General features: G+C 34.0%; 1 protein-coding gene across 1 annotated transcript; it reads right to left on the reverse strand.

Moving 5' to 3' along the window:
• Window positions 1–8,703: 8,703 nt before the first annotated feature.
• On the reverse strand, window positions 8,704–11,160 carry LOC142175820 (uncharacterized). Its single transcript, XM_075242822.1, has 7 exons — window positions 10,794–11,160; window positions 10,411–10,655; window positions 10,093–10,302; window positions 9,646–9,738; window positions 9,451–9,552; window positions 8,996–9,360; window positions 8,704–8,827 (listed from the first exon to the last, which is right to left on the reverse strand). The coding sequence occupies exons 1-6, from the start codon at window positions 11,158–11,160 to the stop codon at window positions 9,187–9,189; spliced, it is 1,191 nt and encodes a 396-aa protein (XP_075098923.1). The 3' UTR covers window positions 8,704–8,827; window positions 8,996–9,186.
• Between the last annotated feature and the right edge of the window lie 6,079 nt (window positions 11,161–17,239).

The following is a 17,239-nucleotide window of genomic DNA, read 5'->3' on the forward strand; positions in this document are numbered from 1 at the left end:
ACAACGTATCTCCTTTCAAACTCCTCATGAACAGCTTCATGCGGATTCTCTCATCTTTCCCTACTCCAACCAGCTTGTTGCAGAACGTCCTCAGATGGACTATGGGATCACCCGTACCATTAAACATTTTGAACTTACGAGGTTTGTACCCCTCAGGCAGTTCGACATCAGGCTGTATGCAAAGATCCTCATAGTTCAGCCCCTCGATTCCTTTACTTCCCTCGATGCCCTGAATCTGGCTAGTCAATTTCTTAAGCTCCTCAGCCAGGTTCCTGATAAGCAGATCCTTTTCATCAGACTCAGGTGTGCTGGAGATAGGTTGGGTGGAGTGGCATGGTCTTCACGTAGATAGGAGTGTTATGGTGGCCTGGTGTGTGGAAATGGTCATTTGTGGAGTTTTGAGGCTCTGGGATGAGTAGTGGAGTGTTGTTTGGGATATGGCAGGTGTTGTATTGGGTCTTTGGTGGAACAGTGTGATGGTGAGGAGCGGGAAGATTTTGTTGCTTTGGGATATTTTGAGGAGGTGTAGGGTTTTGAGTGTTGGGGAAATTGATATCTGGGGTGCTAGGGGGAAAATGACAGGCTTGCCAGATTCCGAACCTGATCGAGCTCTTCTTGGAATTTCAGCAGTTTATGTTCGAGTTGGGATACATTCTCCTGAGGAACCTGAGTACCATGGTCATTAGTGGCCTCTACCCGTTCAGTTGGATTCTCCTTCCTGACGTTGTTAAAATCTTCCATCTTGTTTTTGTTCTTGTTTTTTACGTGACTAAGAGGAGGAGTGGATGGACGGCCCCTGGATCTCGTGGAATAAGATGATGATGCTAGAGTGCACGAACTTAACCTTTGGGGAAGGGAATAACAAAAGGAAAACAAAGATAAAAATAAAAAGGTAATCAAGTTAGTGAGGATCATAAAAAGTATTGCAATATTAAACACATAGTGCGGGAATGTAAATCGTGTCCTAATTTGAGAACCTCTTTGTGTCCGAGGTAGGCCTAGCGACAAAGTAATTTGGAGAACTTAGAATGCTAAATACCTCATTTTATTGATAGAAAATAAGACGAATCCCAAAGCGACACCAAGTAAATAGGAAATAAAAGTCACTAATGGCCATTGGCCTTATTAGATTTATAAAGCGAAAAGATAAACTCCTATCTACTTGGTCCCGGAAGGACCTTCCCCGGGTTGAATGCTTTCATTGATCAAATCCTCCAGCTCGCGTAGGTTCACCAGTAAAAATGCCTTTGCCAGGTGTTCTCCTTCATCTCCCTCAGCGTTCTAGCAGTCAACGACTCTCTTCCTTACTTTACCTTCCAATTCCAGCACACTGTATTCTAGATATTCCAACTTTTCGCTAACTTTGGCGGCCCTCTCTTTTCACTCGTTGATTTGGTCATTTGATGGAAGACTCCTCCACCAGTCTAGTAAAAGTGAGGGTGTGCTAACCATACCGAAGCTGGGGACCTCATTTTTCATATTTCTGCAAGGTAAACAAGATTAGGCCCTTACCCCCACCAAACTCGACTATTTAATATTAACAATTAGCATGGAGCATTTAGTTCTCCAAATAAATGCATAGAACATGGTGATGTCCGTTTGGGTTTAGGGAAACCTAGTGGACTTTGGGCAAGGCTATCTTAAATGATCATTATGTGGACAACATAACTGACTCGGCTAGGTTTGACCATGATGCATTCACAATTTAAACAGAGTAAGGTTTCTATGGGGTTTTAGACTAGTACCCTTGAGCGGACAACTCAAGGAGGAAGGCACAGAACTGTCGACTGCACCGCTGATCGACTAGTTTTACCGCAAATATGCCTTTTCGAATTTAGGAGGTAATGATATAGGAAGTGCGCAACCACTCATTAAAAGCATTGCTATGGTATTTGTTTGGCACGAGTGGAGTATGATGTTGAGCATGATGATGCAATAATTAAAAGCATATTGACACGTATTTGCACATTAGGAAAGCAATAAATACAATAGTTTTATAATTTAAAGCAACAATAAAGGAAGGAAACAAAGAAGACATGTCAGTTTCGTTCTTGAAAAGAGAAATTAAATGTCTAAAGGAATTTAAACAAGTAATTGCACATAGAGAGGTACAAATTCACAAGAATAGTCTGAAATGGTAAAATCCTAAGTATCCCCAGCAGAGTTGCCACGTTGTCGCGTCCCATCTTTCCTCCTTCCGTCGGAGAGAGGAGTTTCCGAGTTTCGACATTCATGGGGTGTAATGGCTCATTTTCTCTTTGGGAATTGGGTATTTTGAAGAGTCTCCACCTAATTATTTAAGGTGCATTAGGACACCTATAGGGTTCAACTACAACTACGTTTGATAACTAGAGACAGGGTAAGCTTGAAATTATCCCAAGGAGAAGGTGTTAGGCACCCCTCAGGATCCACTAGTATGGTTCCCGGCCAGATAGTTTTTTGTAAATTTGTTCAATTAGCAAGTAATCAAATAAGGCTCAATTAAGAGGGGATTTAAGTTAAACATACAAATGCAAGCAATTATTGAAAGGGCAAGGTTTTGGAAAAGAGTTATAAGCTAGTCATGCTTGTAAACGTAAAGGGGGGTCCTAGGTTTATTTATAATATGGATCACCTCAATGCAATACACGGTATGACACTCCTCAAAAGAGGGGATACACGTGGTATTAGCGCACCAATAATCATATCTATATCTACCATTTCCCTCCCCGTGAAGGTATTAAAGCGCGGATTGGTCTCGACCTCTATTGCATGATGTTACATGTCCCATTCCTATCAGTCCCGGAGGAATTTGGGAGTACTATTCCTATAAGAGGGAGGTTGTAGGCTGACACTTAGGTTTAAAGGTAAAAGGCTAAGGCGACATACAAAACACATAAGACAGCATTTAGAGGGGAGACATATAAACAATTAGAAGGCTCATGTATACCTTCGCAAACAATGCATACAAATAGCATGACTTAAACACAGTTAAGGTCTGAAATTTTAAAAGATCCTAAGCAGGGTGTTTGGGTCAGAACTAAATTCATTATATAACTCAGAAAAGAAGTCTGAATCAGGCCTGCCTACTGATTGTAGCATTTGGTAATTAACAAGGAAGTTCCAGTTTTATTCGAGTAATTACCTAAGGCTTGCGTAGGCGTAATAGTGATGTCCTATGAGCATGATATCTATGTTGATTGGGAATGCAGTAGAGCAGTGATTGATTTTAAACGGACAACTTGAGATCCTGTAGGCATGCTTTCTACAGTATTAATTTAAGACAGTGTTCGAAAACTTATTAATGAAGTGGCAGATTAATTAACTAATCCAATTCAGAATGACCACGTGAACTAAACGACTTCTCCAACTAAACTAGTTTTAAGTTCTAAAAGCATGATTTCTATTAGAGCTATTTAGATGTTATAGGCATGATCTCTATTATTAAAGCTATTTAGATCCTATAGATATGGTTTCTAATTGTGTGAAAATAAAGTATGCAGAATTTACTTTAAAACCAGAGCAGATCCTATAGGCATGATATCTAACAGGCCATTTGGAATCAAAATAGACCCTATAGGCATGTTATCTACCCAATTTACCCACAACATGCAACTACCCACCCTTTTTCACTAATAACCCCATATCTGTTTACAAATTATTACAATCCAAATGATTGAATTACAAAAGAAGTGCAAAATAAAGAAATTATAACCAAAGTAAGCCTAATCATGACTTTCTCTCCGAGTTATGTAATGAACCACTTCAATTCCAATATTTCTAAGTCTTTCTTACCCCTGGGTGTGTCAAAGTTCCCTAAGAACCTCAAGGGATCCCGGGTAGTGCTCACACCCAGATTTGCATAACCAGACAGAATGAGTGCAGCGTGGAAGGGCCAACCCTTATGTGTCCAACTTCAGAGGGAGCTCAAGGGTCCCAAGGCAAAGCTCACACAAGAAGGGCAGAACATAGATTCCAAGAATGTGGTGGGAGTGCAGAACACATGTTGAAAGAGATTTATTTAAAAAGTTAGACTGATAGTCCATTTTTGAAAGCAATTAGTGACAAAGGTGACTGAAATCAGCTTATAGTAGTAAAACTCAAAACTACACAGAATTAGTAGTCATTCAAAGGGGAAAGGGATTTTGGGAATACACTTGTCTGTAAGCACATGACCCCGACAGGGATCTGGTTTGGACATGCACAGCAATAGCTGATGCTGGTATGGCCACAAACCAGCCAAAAGAACACAAACACATAGAGGGGAAATGGGGGTTTGGGATTCATAGGACAGTAAGTACATAACAAATGACTGACAGAGCATGCTTTAAAACACATATAGGGGAATGCATTAAAGGGGAAAGTAAGATATTATAGCATGTTGGTAAAGTAACTTGACTGCAGAAATATAAGCAGAAGTAGGCAAGAGTAAAAGAAACTGAAACAACTAAAGAAGCATGTTGTTGTTGGGGCTTAAACATTAACTAGGACATACCAGTAGAGAAGCAAAATGGAGAAAGGAAAAGTAAGCAAGATTCCACAGTCTAGCCACCGGCTAGACAAAGTAGTAGCACAAGTAGCAGTAAAGAAAGAGAGAGTTTTTGAGTGTAAGTGTGTGTTCTGAACTCAAATTGTTCGTGTGTTTGAAAGAAGAGAGGGTAGTGTATTTATAGTTTTGAAAATGAGTGAAGAATAAGGTAACCAGTAAAGTTTCAACTCAAACATGGAAATAACCACAATCAGAATCAATTAACACATTTACTCCCCTCTAATTAAGGGATCACTGCTCAAACGGATACTAATACGGTTAATTAAGGATAGAAATCAGTTTGAGACTGATTGATTATTTCCATATGAGGGGGCAGCAAAAGTATGAAGTAAATAATTGAGTTTAAGTACAAAATATGCTTAATTTTAGGAAAAAGGTTATGCGAGGTAAAATATCACAGTAATTAAAGGAGGAGAATCAATTAATTTTAAACAAATGAGTAAAGTTAGGGTTTATAAGGGAACCCTTTGCAATCAATCGTAATATTAAGGAAATCAAGATCAATCAAGAAAGAAACATAATTCTGCACTTTCCCACATAAATAGAGAACAGAAATATCAGACATGCAAGGCCAAATGCATTGGCAAAAGAAATAAATAGATACAAACAAACATGCAGCAATAACAAGAGTAAGCTAAGGCTCAGTAGTCAACAAAGTCAAATAGTCAGGGCTCAGACGTAGAGCCAAAATGAAGAAACCAGTCCAACAGGTAAGGAGAGTCAGAAACAAGTAAAGGTCTCACAGTAACAAGTGAAGAAAACCTTTTAAGAAATTAGGGCTTCAACAATAGTCGAGTTTAAAAGATGGTAAGAACTCAGAATCAAATAAGCCAAACAAGGACAAAGAACTTAATCGAACAAGTATACACTCAAACAAACAAGGACAGTTTCAGAGATCGGATAAGACCAAAAAAAAGACCTAGGGTTCAACATGTTGAATCAAGTAGAAGGAAAGCATAACCAAGTCGTTTGAACATAGTAAAATCATAAACAACATTAAAATTGGAGAAGAGATCTTTTAAAAGATTTAAGAGAAAACCCTAATCGTTGAAAAATGAAGAGTCATTTTGAAATAAAATCGGAGAACCTTCGGGAAAATACTTAAGAAGTTCATAATAAGCACAGATCTAAGATAGATCTGAAAAAGAATCAAAAGATCTTAAAGGTTAGGGTTTAAGAGAACCCAGAAAAGGTGAGAAAGACCTTGAAAAGTTACCAATCTAGCCAGAAAGGTTAAGGATCTGTCTTGAACGGCCATGGATGGCCGGAGAAAGACTAGAGATAGAGGTTGAGCAAGGACTGGACTAGATCTCTTCGAGATCTGTCCATGAAATCACACGAATGGGCCACCAGAAGATGTAGGAGGCCGGTATACATCTCAAACGGTCATGGGAGACCATGGATTAGGTGGGGATTGAGGTGGATTAGGGTGGCGGCGGCTAGGGTTTTTGTGAGGATGCAGAGAGAATTGAGATGAGAGGGATTCAAGGGCGGCGGGTGGTGAGAAATGAGTTAGGGTAAGGGTCGTTTGGGTTTAATTATGGAAGGGTGAATGGGGATCGTTGATCTGAATGATCAACGGTCCAAATCAACGGGGTAGGTAGGGATCCGGGTTTGGGGCGGTTAAAATTGGGTTAGGGTCGGGTTTAATTGAAATTGGGTCGGGGAAATTGGGTTTGATTTGGGGTTAAATTGAAAGCCAATTTGGGCTAAAATTTAAATAGCCACTTTTTCACTTTTTAATTTATAAAAAATAGTAAATAGCTTCTGAAAATAAATTAAAAATACTAAAATAATTTATAACATATAATTAACAATTTAAAAATACCAGACTCAATTTTATGAATATAAGACACAATTAAACCTTAAAATGGCTAGTATTGCAAGTATATGCAATTAGCTTTAAAAATACTAAATAAAATTGTTAAAATATATAAAAATTATCTTAGCCATATTTTAGAATGAATATAAAAATCCAATAAATGAATCATCAATAAATAATAATTTGGACATAATTATTGGGATTTTGTGGATGAAAAAGGGGAATAAATCGATTTAAAAACCTTAAAATATTATGAAAAAATAAAAAAATATTTGGGCATACTTATATATGCATATATATGCTATTTTGAAAGTATTTTGTATATTAAAAAATATATGGGGAAAATTGGGTATCAATACACGTCAAATCAATTCCGTTTTTTACAAAATTTCACAAATAAGGTTTAAATATCATAATGGACCTGTACTGTGGTCCGAAACCAAAATATGGGCCCGATACCAACAAGATCAAATCCTTTAAATTACTACATTTTCATCCTTATCAATTTCCTTCAAAAATTCATTTCTCGGGCTAGGGACCTCGGAATTCGATTCCGGGCAAACGTCCAGGTCCCATATTTTATTACGGATCCTCCGGGACCGTCGGAACACAGGTTTGGGTCCGTTTACCCAAAACATTGAGCGAAGTCAACAAAATAACCTTTTTAGGCCAAAAAATCATCATTTTCTAAGTTTTTCATATAAGGGCTTTCTGGATACGCGCCCCGACTGTGCACACAAATCGAGGAGAGATAAAATGAGGTTTTTAAGGTCTTGGAACATGGATTTAACTTCTAAAACAGAAGATGACCTTTTGGTTCATCACATACGCACTAAGCCACATCATCAAATTGTGTTTAAATGGCACATTTGAGCTGTGGTTGGAGTGTTTAAATGGAACAGACTTAAAATGGAGTATCTGAAAAGTGTAGAAAACTTTAAGGAGTTGTCGATGTATTTGGCCTTTATATCACTAACAGTTCTGCATCAGCTGTTCCAAATCAGCCACAATGCATATGGAACTCACCTGAGCCCCTGGGGACCGAACATGCGCACAAGTCGCAACAACATTATACAAACTTGCTCGCTACCTCAAATCAACAAAATAACATCAAATAACAAGAATCGATCATCAAAACTCAAGATTTCAACTTAAGATTCTATTTTTGTGAACTTTTACATTATATGTCGAAACGCGCTCGGGTCACATGAGACCCCAAACAAACATGCGTACAAGTCCAAAAATATCATATAAACCTATCGGAATCGTCAAAATACCGATCCGGAATCGTTTACCCTAAAACATTGACCATGCTCAACCCAAGCCTTATTTTATGTCAAACATCATATCTTCTGCAAAATTTCATGTAAAGCTTTCTGAAAAGTGACACGGACTATGCACGCAAGTTGATAAATATTAAATGAAGCTATGAGAGGCACTACGACATCACATATCTATAGCTATGAAAAGCATTGTAGCTAAATATGAAAATTTTCATGGCAAAACACTTTAGACACAATATTTTTTTTCGTAGCATTCATAGCAAAATGTAGCGTAGCTAAAACTCAGCTACAGACTTTATATGATCTGTGGCTAAGGATTAATACTTAATGCTACGGAAATTTTTTATGTTGTAGCGATGATGGTAAAAGGATTTTGCTACAAAAAATATACTTATAGCAAGTGATTTTATTCTTTTGCCACGATGAACAAATTTGTAGTTATCTTCATATTGTAGCCATGAATTTTTGTGTTGTAGCAAAAGATTTAATTTATTTGCTATGCAAACTCAAATTTTGTGGCTATTTCTAGAGCTTAGTCTCGTGGCAATAATATTCATGTTTAGCTACAATTTAAAAACTCCATAGCTATGAATTGAAGTATTTGCCATAAACCTTTTCATATTGTAGCTAATATTCCATACTTTTAACCATGAAATATATAGAACTATAGCATTTGCTACGAAAAGTGAAAATGAATAGCCATGTTCTTGATACGTGGCTATTGCAGGAGTATATGTTTAGCTACAAATTGAAAAAAATATAGCTAATATTCCATTCTCTTTTGCCATGAAGCATAAAATCGTAGCAATAAATTTTCTTCATTTTTGCTATGAAAATAAAAAAATATATAGCTATGTTTTTATTATGTTGCAATATATATGTTTAGCTACAAATTTAAAAATTCATTGCTACTAATTAAAAAATTGCCACAAGCATTATTAGTCACAATAATTCATATAAAGCCTATTTAGAAATACAATCAAATTTTGACAGTGAAACACTTAGGCAATTGTAGCATAAGATCTTCAATTACGTAATAAACACAATATATTAATAAAAAAAATTTAACAAAGGTTCAACAATATCATTCCAAATATTAAAACATCGTTTGAAACATATCAATAAGCTTTGACAAGAGGAAAAACATTATTCACATGCCCGTCGACCTTGATGCTTTTATAATTCCTCCACAGGCTGCAATAACAATAGAAAAAAAAGCATATAACTAAATGATACAATGAAGTATTTTTTATATAAAAAATTATATTTTATTTTTAATATGAATATTACCTAAAAGAAATCACATATATACTAAATTACTAATATAAAAAGATAGTAATAAAAGTCTAATCAGTTACTTACTGTTAGATCTATATCATTTTGTTGTAGACATTGTGCTGCAAGTATCATTCGAAATTTTTCTTCCCATTATTTATTCATCTCTGCTAGTTGATTATTCATATCTTTCTTGATTTCTTCAACTTGTTCCTTAGCTTCCCTTTTAACTTCTTTCACACGCTCATTTGCCTCTTTTCTGGTCAATTCTAGTTGCTTTATAAGTTGTACTTTTGTTGGTCTACCACCAAAATATTCACTGATATTTTTTCCGGGGCCATACGCACGAAGATATCCATTTTTTCGGCCCCGAGTACTTTTTCGAAGATATTATCATCATTTAAAGAAATTTCTCCTTCTTTTTGCTGCTTTTTAAATTGGTAAAATTGGTCCTACAATCAAAAAATGCAATTCAATCAAATATAAGTACAAATGTGTAATATAAAAGGAGATAAAAAGAAAAGATAACACATTGACATTACAATAACATCTTGTTGAAAAACATCAACTTGTTTTCTTTTTTTTCTCTTGCGGGATTCCATAAAAACTTCAACACGAGAAGGAGCTTTTCCATTTTTTTGCTCCTGCGGAAAAATAATCATTATCATTACATGAATAAAATATGTGAATATAGTTCTTCTAAATTTGTTCTAAAAATATTATTACAATGTTCATACCATTTCGTATCTAAGTCTTGCATAATTTTTGGTCCCAATGTATGGAGGCAAGGAACGTTTCGATCTATTTGTCTTGTTTTGTGTGCTCTTCTTCTAAATAAAAATTGAAAAAAAAATTAAGAACATTAGTTACTAAAGAAAAGTCATTGATAAAAGAGAGCTTAATATGCCCTTGGATTTACTCATAAAAACTAGCAAATCGAATATGAAATACAAAGACAATAAAAGTATTGTGCTCTTATATAAGGAAATGTTAGTGATAAATAGAGAGCTTAATATTATTTGGAATCCAAATCATGGATCACAAAAATAATAATTCAGTGTAAAACAGTTTTAGTTATCTCAAACACGCCCATAATTAATTTTCTTAAATAAACTTGAGATCCTCAAAATATGAAACACATAATAATAAAAAGGCAGAAACAAATTAATTTACAATTTAAATACCTGAAAGTCGGCATCACTCCAAAGATTGACCAAATATTTCCATTCATCTGCGGCAACAAGTTTAGGCTTGTTTCGTAGGCGAAGTTGGTAATTTGCTTTTGAATCAAAATACTTTTTCTTCAACTTGTACCTATAATCTCTATAGAGGTCACTCCTTTTGCCAAAAATTGCGCTTTTTCTTCCCTCGGACACATCAAAATTAAACTTTTCCTATATAAAAAAAATACAATCAAAGTTTATAATCATAAATTCTAGTAATTGTTAAACCATAAGAAATTATAAAATATTATAAATTATTAGTTTGTTAGTTTTTCTTACCAAGACAATTTCCCACATATGACCGATCTTATCTTGCTCAATCACTTTCCAACCATTTACCTTTAAAGGGCAACAAGTTCGGCTTCTAACTGTTTGTCCCAAAAACCAAATTAATTTGCTTGCATTCTCACCTATAGCTTGATGATCTTCATCAAATTCCACCGGTAATTTTTGTCCCTCCTGTAAGTTAATTATTTTCACACACCGTGTAGGACCTCTAGTTTTTCTTTTTACAGCGTTGGAACCTACGAAGGTTAAATAAATAACGTCAAGTAAAAATATCGATAGAAGTAATTAAGATCAATAAAAATAGTGATTACCTACTGAATTTGCTGATTCGTGTGCTCCTACAACTGATTATGTCACCTCTTCAGACTCATTACCCCTAGAACTATTTTCTCCAAGAGAAGTACTCATAAAAATATCATTTTTCAGCAGTGTATAAATCTCAATAGACCTTTCTTTATGCATTCTATAACTAACAAGCATGTTTTTAATATCTTGATCGTCATGACATTCAACTAGCCCATCATAATCACTAATAATTCTATCACCTCCCAAATAAACAAACTTGTCTCCCTCACAAATATTGAAGTGACAATACTCTTTTAAGTCATCCAATAGGTCAAAGAAAGATATAAAATCAACATCAATATTTATTTTCTTCAAATGACCACCTACATATTTTCTAGAAGGGGAGAATACAAAATGGCCACCATAGTGATAGCTAATTTCTTTCTCCCTTATCATGTCCGCGCTTCCGAGAAAATTATTGAAGATGAATTAGCTAAATATGAATAACAAAGATACAAATTTATATAATGAGAAAAAAGATTTAATGACAAATTCAATATTGCACAATAATCATATTACAATTACCCGAATAAACAAGTTCTTCTATAGATTGCGTGAGCAAGTTTTCGTCAGTAGACGGCTTCTTAGAACTCTTAACAGGTTCCGAGTCACAATTATCAGTAAAGCGATTAGTTTTTTTCCAAAAATCATTCCTACCCATGTCTGGTTACAAATAAGAATTTGTAAGACACTAAAATAAATTATCATAAATACAAATATAAATGATATTTTCTGTAAGTACTTAGTAGCCAACTTTAAGAATTGAATAAAACCTCAAACTGTATACTTATAACATGATAAATACTATAGTAACAGAGTTTATATATCATTTGAACTTTCAGAAATATTGTACCCTCATTGTATAATCACATCTTTTTAATTAGTACACGGTATCTAACAGTGAACTTTAAGAGTTCAGAATTTTCGGACAAATTCTTCACAGTGCTTTAAAATAAAAAATCAAATAGATATGAAAGGAAACAAATATAGACCAATCAACACACACTTACAGCCCCAAAATTTTAAAAGTAACAAAGAAGAAGAAGTAAATTTCATATATTTAAGATTGCACAAAAAGAAATCACTAGGATTCCATTTCTTAACAAAGTTGAACCAAAAAGTTAAAAAAGGGATATGTGCCGATAATCTAAGAACAAGAAAATTTGCCTAAGTCTGCAGAATTAAACAAAATAACAAAAATTTAAATGTATAATGCATAAATTGGAACAGAGATATAGAAAGAAATTAGAACCTTTACTTCTAGTGATGACAAGTTGATTCAGACAAGTAATAAAAAATCTATACCTCACTTTTTGGCTTTCTTTTGTGCTTTTAGTGTTTTAAGATTTTTTTTTGCACTCTAATCTTTCTATAGAAAAGGAAAAGCATATTACTCTCTAATAGAATTAGGAGGCTTTAATTTAGGCACAAAATATTTAGAGGGAAATAATATGGAGGGAATTCTTTTGTTTTTGTTAATTCACGTATTTCAAAAAGAGAATTCATGTTTCCCTCCTAATAATCAATAACCACAAAAAAGAAGCTCCATATTTTTTTAAGTACAACAAATTATTATTTGACGGCAATTTTGTTACTTTTGGAAATATAGTTTCCTTTTTATTTATTTTTAGGTTACTTTGTTTTTCTAAAAATTTATTCTGATATTTTGGCAAAAAAAAACCTAAGCTTAATGAACATATTTCAAAGGAATTAAATTAACAATAAAATTTTGTTAGAGAATCCTTTGGTACCGTTTGGTTGTCAAAAAGGAAGGTGAAATTGTTGAAAGATTTCCTTTTTTCTTTTTTGGTTTGTTGAGCAGCAAAGTTTTAGGAAAAAAATATCTCACGGCAAAAGTTGGAACAATTTCCTTCTTACCATTTTAAATGAATTATAGCTGAATCCAAATTCTTAAATATTAGTTTTTTTGTAAATGTTAGAGCACGATTATTAGTTAGGTAAAAAGATCTAGAAGAGTCGAAGTGGTGTATTTATAATAAATTTTAAAAGTTTTAAATATAAGTAGTTTTGTATAGTTCAAATATGAAAAAATATTATAACCAAAATTTTAGTTAATTTAAAATTTTTAAATATTAGGAGAATAGTTAAATTACAATATTATCCTAGTAAAATATATTTTTAAAGAGTAAAAAAGGCGAACGACATTTCACTAAGGGCCTTCGTGCTTTTAATATAGTTACAATTATAATTTTTAAAGGGTAAAAAAGGCGAACGACATTTCCAACCATATAATTATAATTTTATCAATTCAACTTTACAAGTGATCGTGCTTTGTTTTTAGTTTTAGTTGTAATGACCCGACCGGTTGTTTTGAACTCTAGCGCGTTGATCTGCGGTTTGAGGCCATGAGCAGCTTCATTTCAGGTATTATGACTCGTACGCGTGGCCGAAATTGAATTTCGGGAAGTTCGGAGTCGAATTGGAAAGAGAATTCTTATTTCGGAAACCTTAAGTTGGAAGAATTGACTAAGATTGGATTTTTGAGTAAACGACCTCGGAATCAGGATTTGAAGGTTTTAGCAGGTTCATATGATGATTTCAGACTTGGGCGTATGTTCAGATCGGGTTTTGAATGACCCGAGAGTGTTTTGAGTATGTATTGACTTGCCTGACAGTGATGTCAGGCGCCATCACGACCCTTTAATGGATTTTGGATCATGACATTAGTAAAAACACAAAACCCTTAATGATTTAAGAATTTTCTAAAAAAAAAATCAAAAGTTATTCTCAAGTTCATTCAAGAAGACACAAATATAGTTAATTGTAGATTAATAAGAAAATATTTAATATGTAAAATTTAAATTAATTTCAAAGTCCTAAATATTAGGAAAGTAACTTAAATTATAATTTTGTCTATTGTGAAAGTGTCACGACCCCAGTTCGCCATCCGTGAACTATCGTGATGGCACCTAGTATCTACGATTAGATAAGCCTAACAAATGCGGAAAAGAAAACAATTGCGAAAGGAAAATAATTAAAATCTGATATAACAAAAAGAAACAGTGTTTAAGATGCCGCCTGACGTTTAACAATACAAAATCTCAACCTAACACTCCCAAAATACGGAACTCCATGAATCACAAGCTAAGAGATACATAAAAGCTCTAACTCTAGAATGTCTATCAAAATGAAAATACAGAAGGGCTATATTAATACTACGAATAGAAAGGGACTCTTTAGTCTGCAGACGCGGCAGATATACCTCGAAATCTCTATAAAAATGTCTCGCCTCAAGGGTGATAGGACTGAGTCGAAGTACCTGGATCTGCACATGAAAAACATGCGCAGAAAGGGCATGAGTACACCACAGCGGTACTCAGTAAGTGTCAAGCCTAACCTCGGCCGGGTAGTGACGAGAAAAGTCAAGTCCCTACTGAGATTAAATAAAATATAAGGTATAACAATGTAGAATAAGACAGCATAATTAAATGCAATAGTAAGAAATAACATAGAATAGAAAGAACAACAACAACTATAACAGACACAAAATAATCACGGAAAGGAGTACAACTCAACATAGAGATAACAACCGGGGATCTCTTAGTATCCCGAGGATCTCTTAGTATCCTCAATATGTGTACGGGGGATCTCTCAGTATCCTGAGGATCTCTTAGTATCCTCAATATGTGTGCCGGGGATCTCTCAGTATCTTGAGGATCTCTTAGTATTCTCGATATCTATGCTGGGGATCTCTCGGTATCCCAAGGATCTCTTAGTGGAGCTAATAGAACCAACGAAATTCCATCCCGAGGTCGTCTTCACACTGCTCCGACTACGGTCCAATTTCTAAAACTTAAACTCTCATTTAGGGACCAGACCAGTCATTTTTCTTTCTAGAACTCCGATCTCCTAAATAAGACTCCCCTATGTGATTTCATTGTTTTATAACTTGCAAGGATGGTTAGTTCGGGATTTGGAAGGGTTCGGGTTGAAATCGGAACAAGTAGTTCTTTAAGGTTAGCTAAAAAGGCTAAGTTTGACTTTGGTAAATATTTTGAGTAAACCACCTAGGAATCGAGATTTGACGGTTCCAATAGATTCGCATGATGATTTCGGACTTGGGCGTATGCTTGGATCGTATTTTGGATGACCCGAGAGCATTTTGAGTATGTATTGATTAGTTTATATACTATTGCAGAAGGATATATTGTTGAAGAAAGTGTGATATTTTGTTCAAGGTATTTACATGGAAGTGGGAAAGAGAATAATCAAGTGGTCAAAATTTGTGAAGGTGATCAGGTTGAGCCATTCAATAGATTATCAATTTTTGAACAAAGGGTTGCCCTTTATTAGGAGATACATCCAGAAATCTTGAAGAGTTTGAGCGAAAACAAGCTCATCTTTATGTTTTGAGAAATTGTGAAGAAGTTTAACCATTTTTACGGTATGTTTCTTTATGCCATTGTACATTTCTGCTTGATTTTTTTAGCCTTTTCTCAATTATTATGGTTATTTTAAACAATGAGTACGAGAGTGAGTATGAGCAGAATAATAGGAACATGAACTTCGATGATCGGTTTTTCCATCGAGTAAGTTTTCATTACATTGTTAATTTTTATTTGTAATACTTCTTTAGCATCATTATTTTATTTATTTATTATTATACAGATTGTGCAAATGCGCAAGAAAGGAAATTCACAAGTAAGTTGCAAGTTGTATTCTTTGGCTAGAGGTCCTTTTGATGGAGTCCAAAGATTCAAAGGGTATGAGATAAATGGTTTTAGATTTCATACTAAACAACTCGAAGGAAATAGGGTGAAGCAAAATAGTTGTGTTTTAGTACGAGGAATAATGAATGGCCAAAATATAAATTATTATGGTACTCTGACCGAAATAGTAGAACTTCAATATCTTGAAGGTAAACGGATTGTTTTATTTAAATGTGATTGGTTGGATATTTATCACATTGGAAAAAGAGTGAAGATAGATAAACATGGCTTTGTTAGTGTCAATACTAAACGAAAGCTAGCAACAAATGAGCCATTTGTTCTTGCATCTCAAGTAGAACAAGTTTTTTATGTCAAGGATAATCTTCATCCCAATTGATCCATTGTCTTGAATGGTCATTCTACTTATTTTACTGGTAGTGCTCTCAGTGAAGAAACTTTCAACAAAATGCTCAAGAGTTCTCGGGTACATTTGATGAAGATGAAGACTTTATGAACTGGAGAAGAAATGATCTTGATGTTATTAGCACTAATGTTACCTTAGATGATGATATTATTGAAGATATCGAAACAGAACCTGAAACTGATGATGAAGATTTATTACTGTAAAATATTTAGAAGTCTTATATGCATATTTGTTTATCCTCAAGTAATGTTAAAATTTTACTTATTTATTTGAGAGACGGTGTTTAGTTCTTTATTATTTTAAAGAATTTATGTATTACTTTATTATATTGGTGAATTACTCTAATTGAATATGAGTTAATATTCAATAGTGTTGGATTGAGTTGAATGATCTTTTCTACCAGGTGTTATGTTGATGGATTCTCAGGGAAAACTATGGAGAATTTTTTATTAAATTAATAAATAAATATTGTTAAACATAGCATAGTTGTTTATAGAAATAGATTTTCGTTGACACTTGATTTAGGAATAGCTATGTGATTATAAGAATTTTAATAAATTTCATACTTGAATTTATAAACTCTAACAAATTCAACCAAAGTCCCTTGCATTCATTCCTACTAATGAATTAGTGACTAAACCTTTGTCTTCCTACTCTTTATAATTTTGTTTCATAGTTGTCGCAAGGCGTGTAAAATGTTTGTCCTCTCTTTATAGATACAAATGTATCTATGTCTCTTGATAAGGAAAAACTCAATTAAGAAATTATCTATTATGAAGTTTTATAATTTTAGATGCTCTTTGCGTGTCAAAATTGTTAATAAGCTTTTAAAATAGATTTTTCGTTGAATTGTCTCGTGTAGGCTTTTCCTGAGCACATATGTCCCAACAGTTACTACAATCTTTGAAAATTGTAGCAAGACTATTTTTTTAGCTATGGAATTATGTGCAAACAAATGTATCGTGGCTAAAAGATTACAATTGCTACAGTGACTTCATATGCATAGCAAAACTTAGAATTAGCTACAATATTTATTGTAGCTATATAAATTCGTGGCTATATTATTTTGCCATGATATTCATCGTAGCTATTGAGCCAATTGTTGCCACGATTTTTATAACTTGAAGCAAATATATTCGATATTTTATTTGACATAATTTATTGTGGCTAAATATTTATTGTTGCTACAATAAATTAAATGCGTGGCAAAAACTAACAATTAGCTACAAATTTATAATGTAGCAGTAAATGTGTAGCTATTTTCGCAGTTATTGTCACGATACTAACCAACTATAGCAAAAAGTAGGAATTAGCTTTGCCAATTTACTTTTTGTAGCTAAGAAATTTCACCAAATTGTGAACAGCTAGGGAATCAATTTTT

Source organism: Nicotiana tabacum, chromosome 3 (assembly GCF_000715075.1).
Source record: "Nicotiana tabacum cultivar K326 chromosome 3, ASM71507v2, whole genome shotgun sequence".
Lineage (NCBI taxonomy): Eukaryota > Viridiplantae > Streptophyta > Magnoliopsida > Solanales > Solanaceae > Nicotiana > Nicotiana tabacum.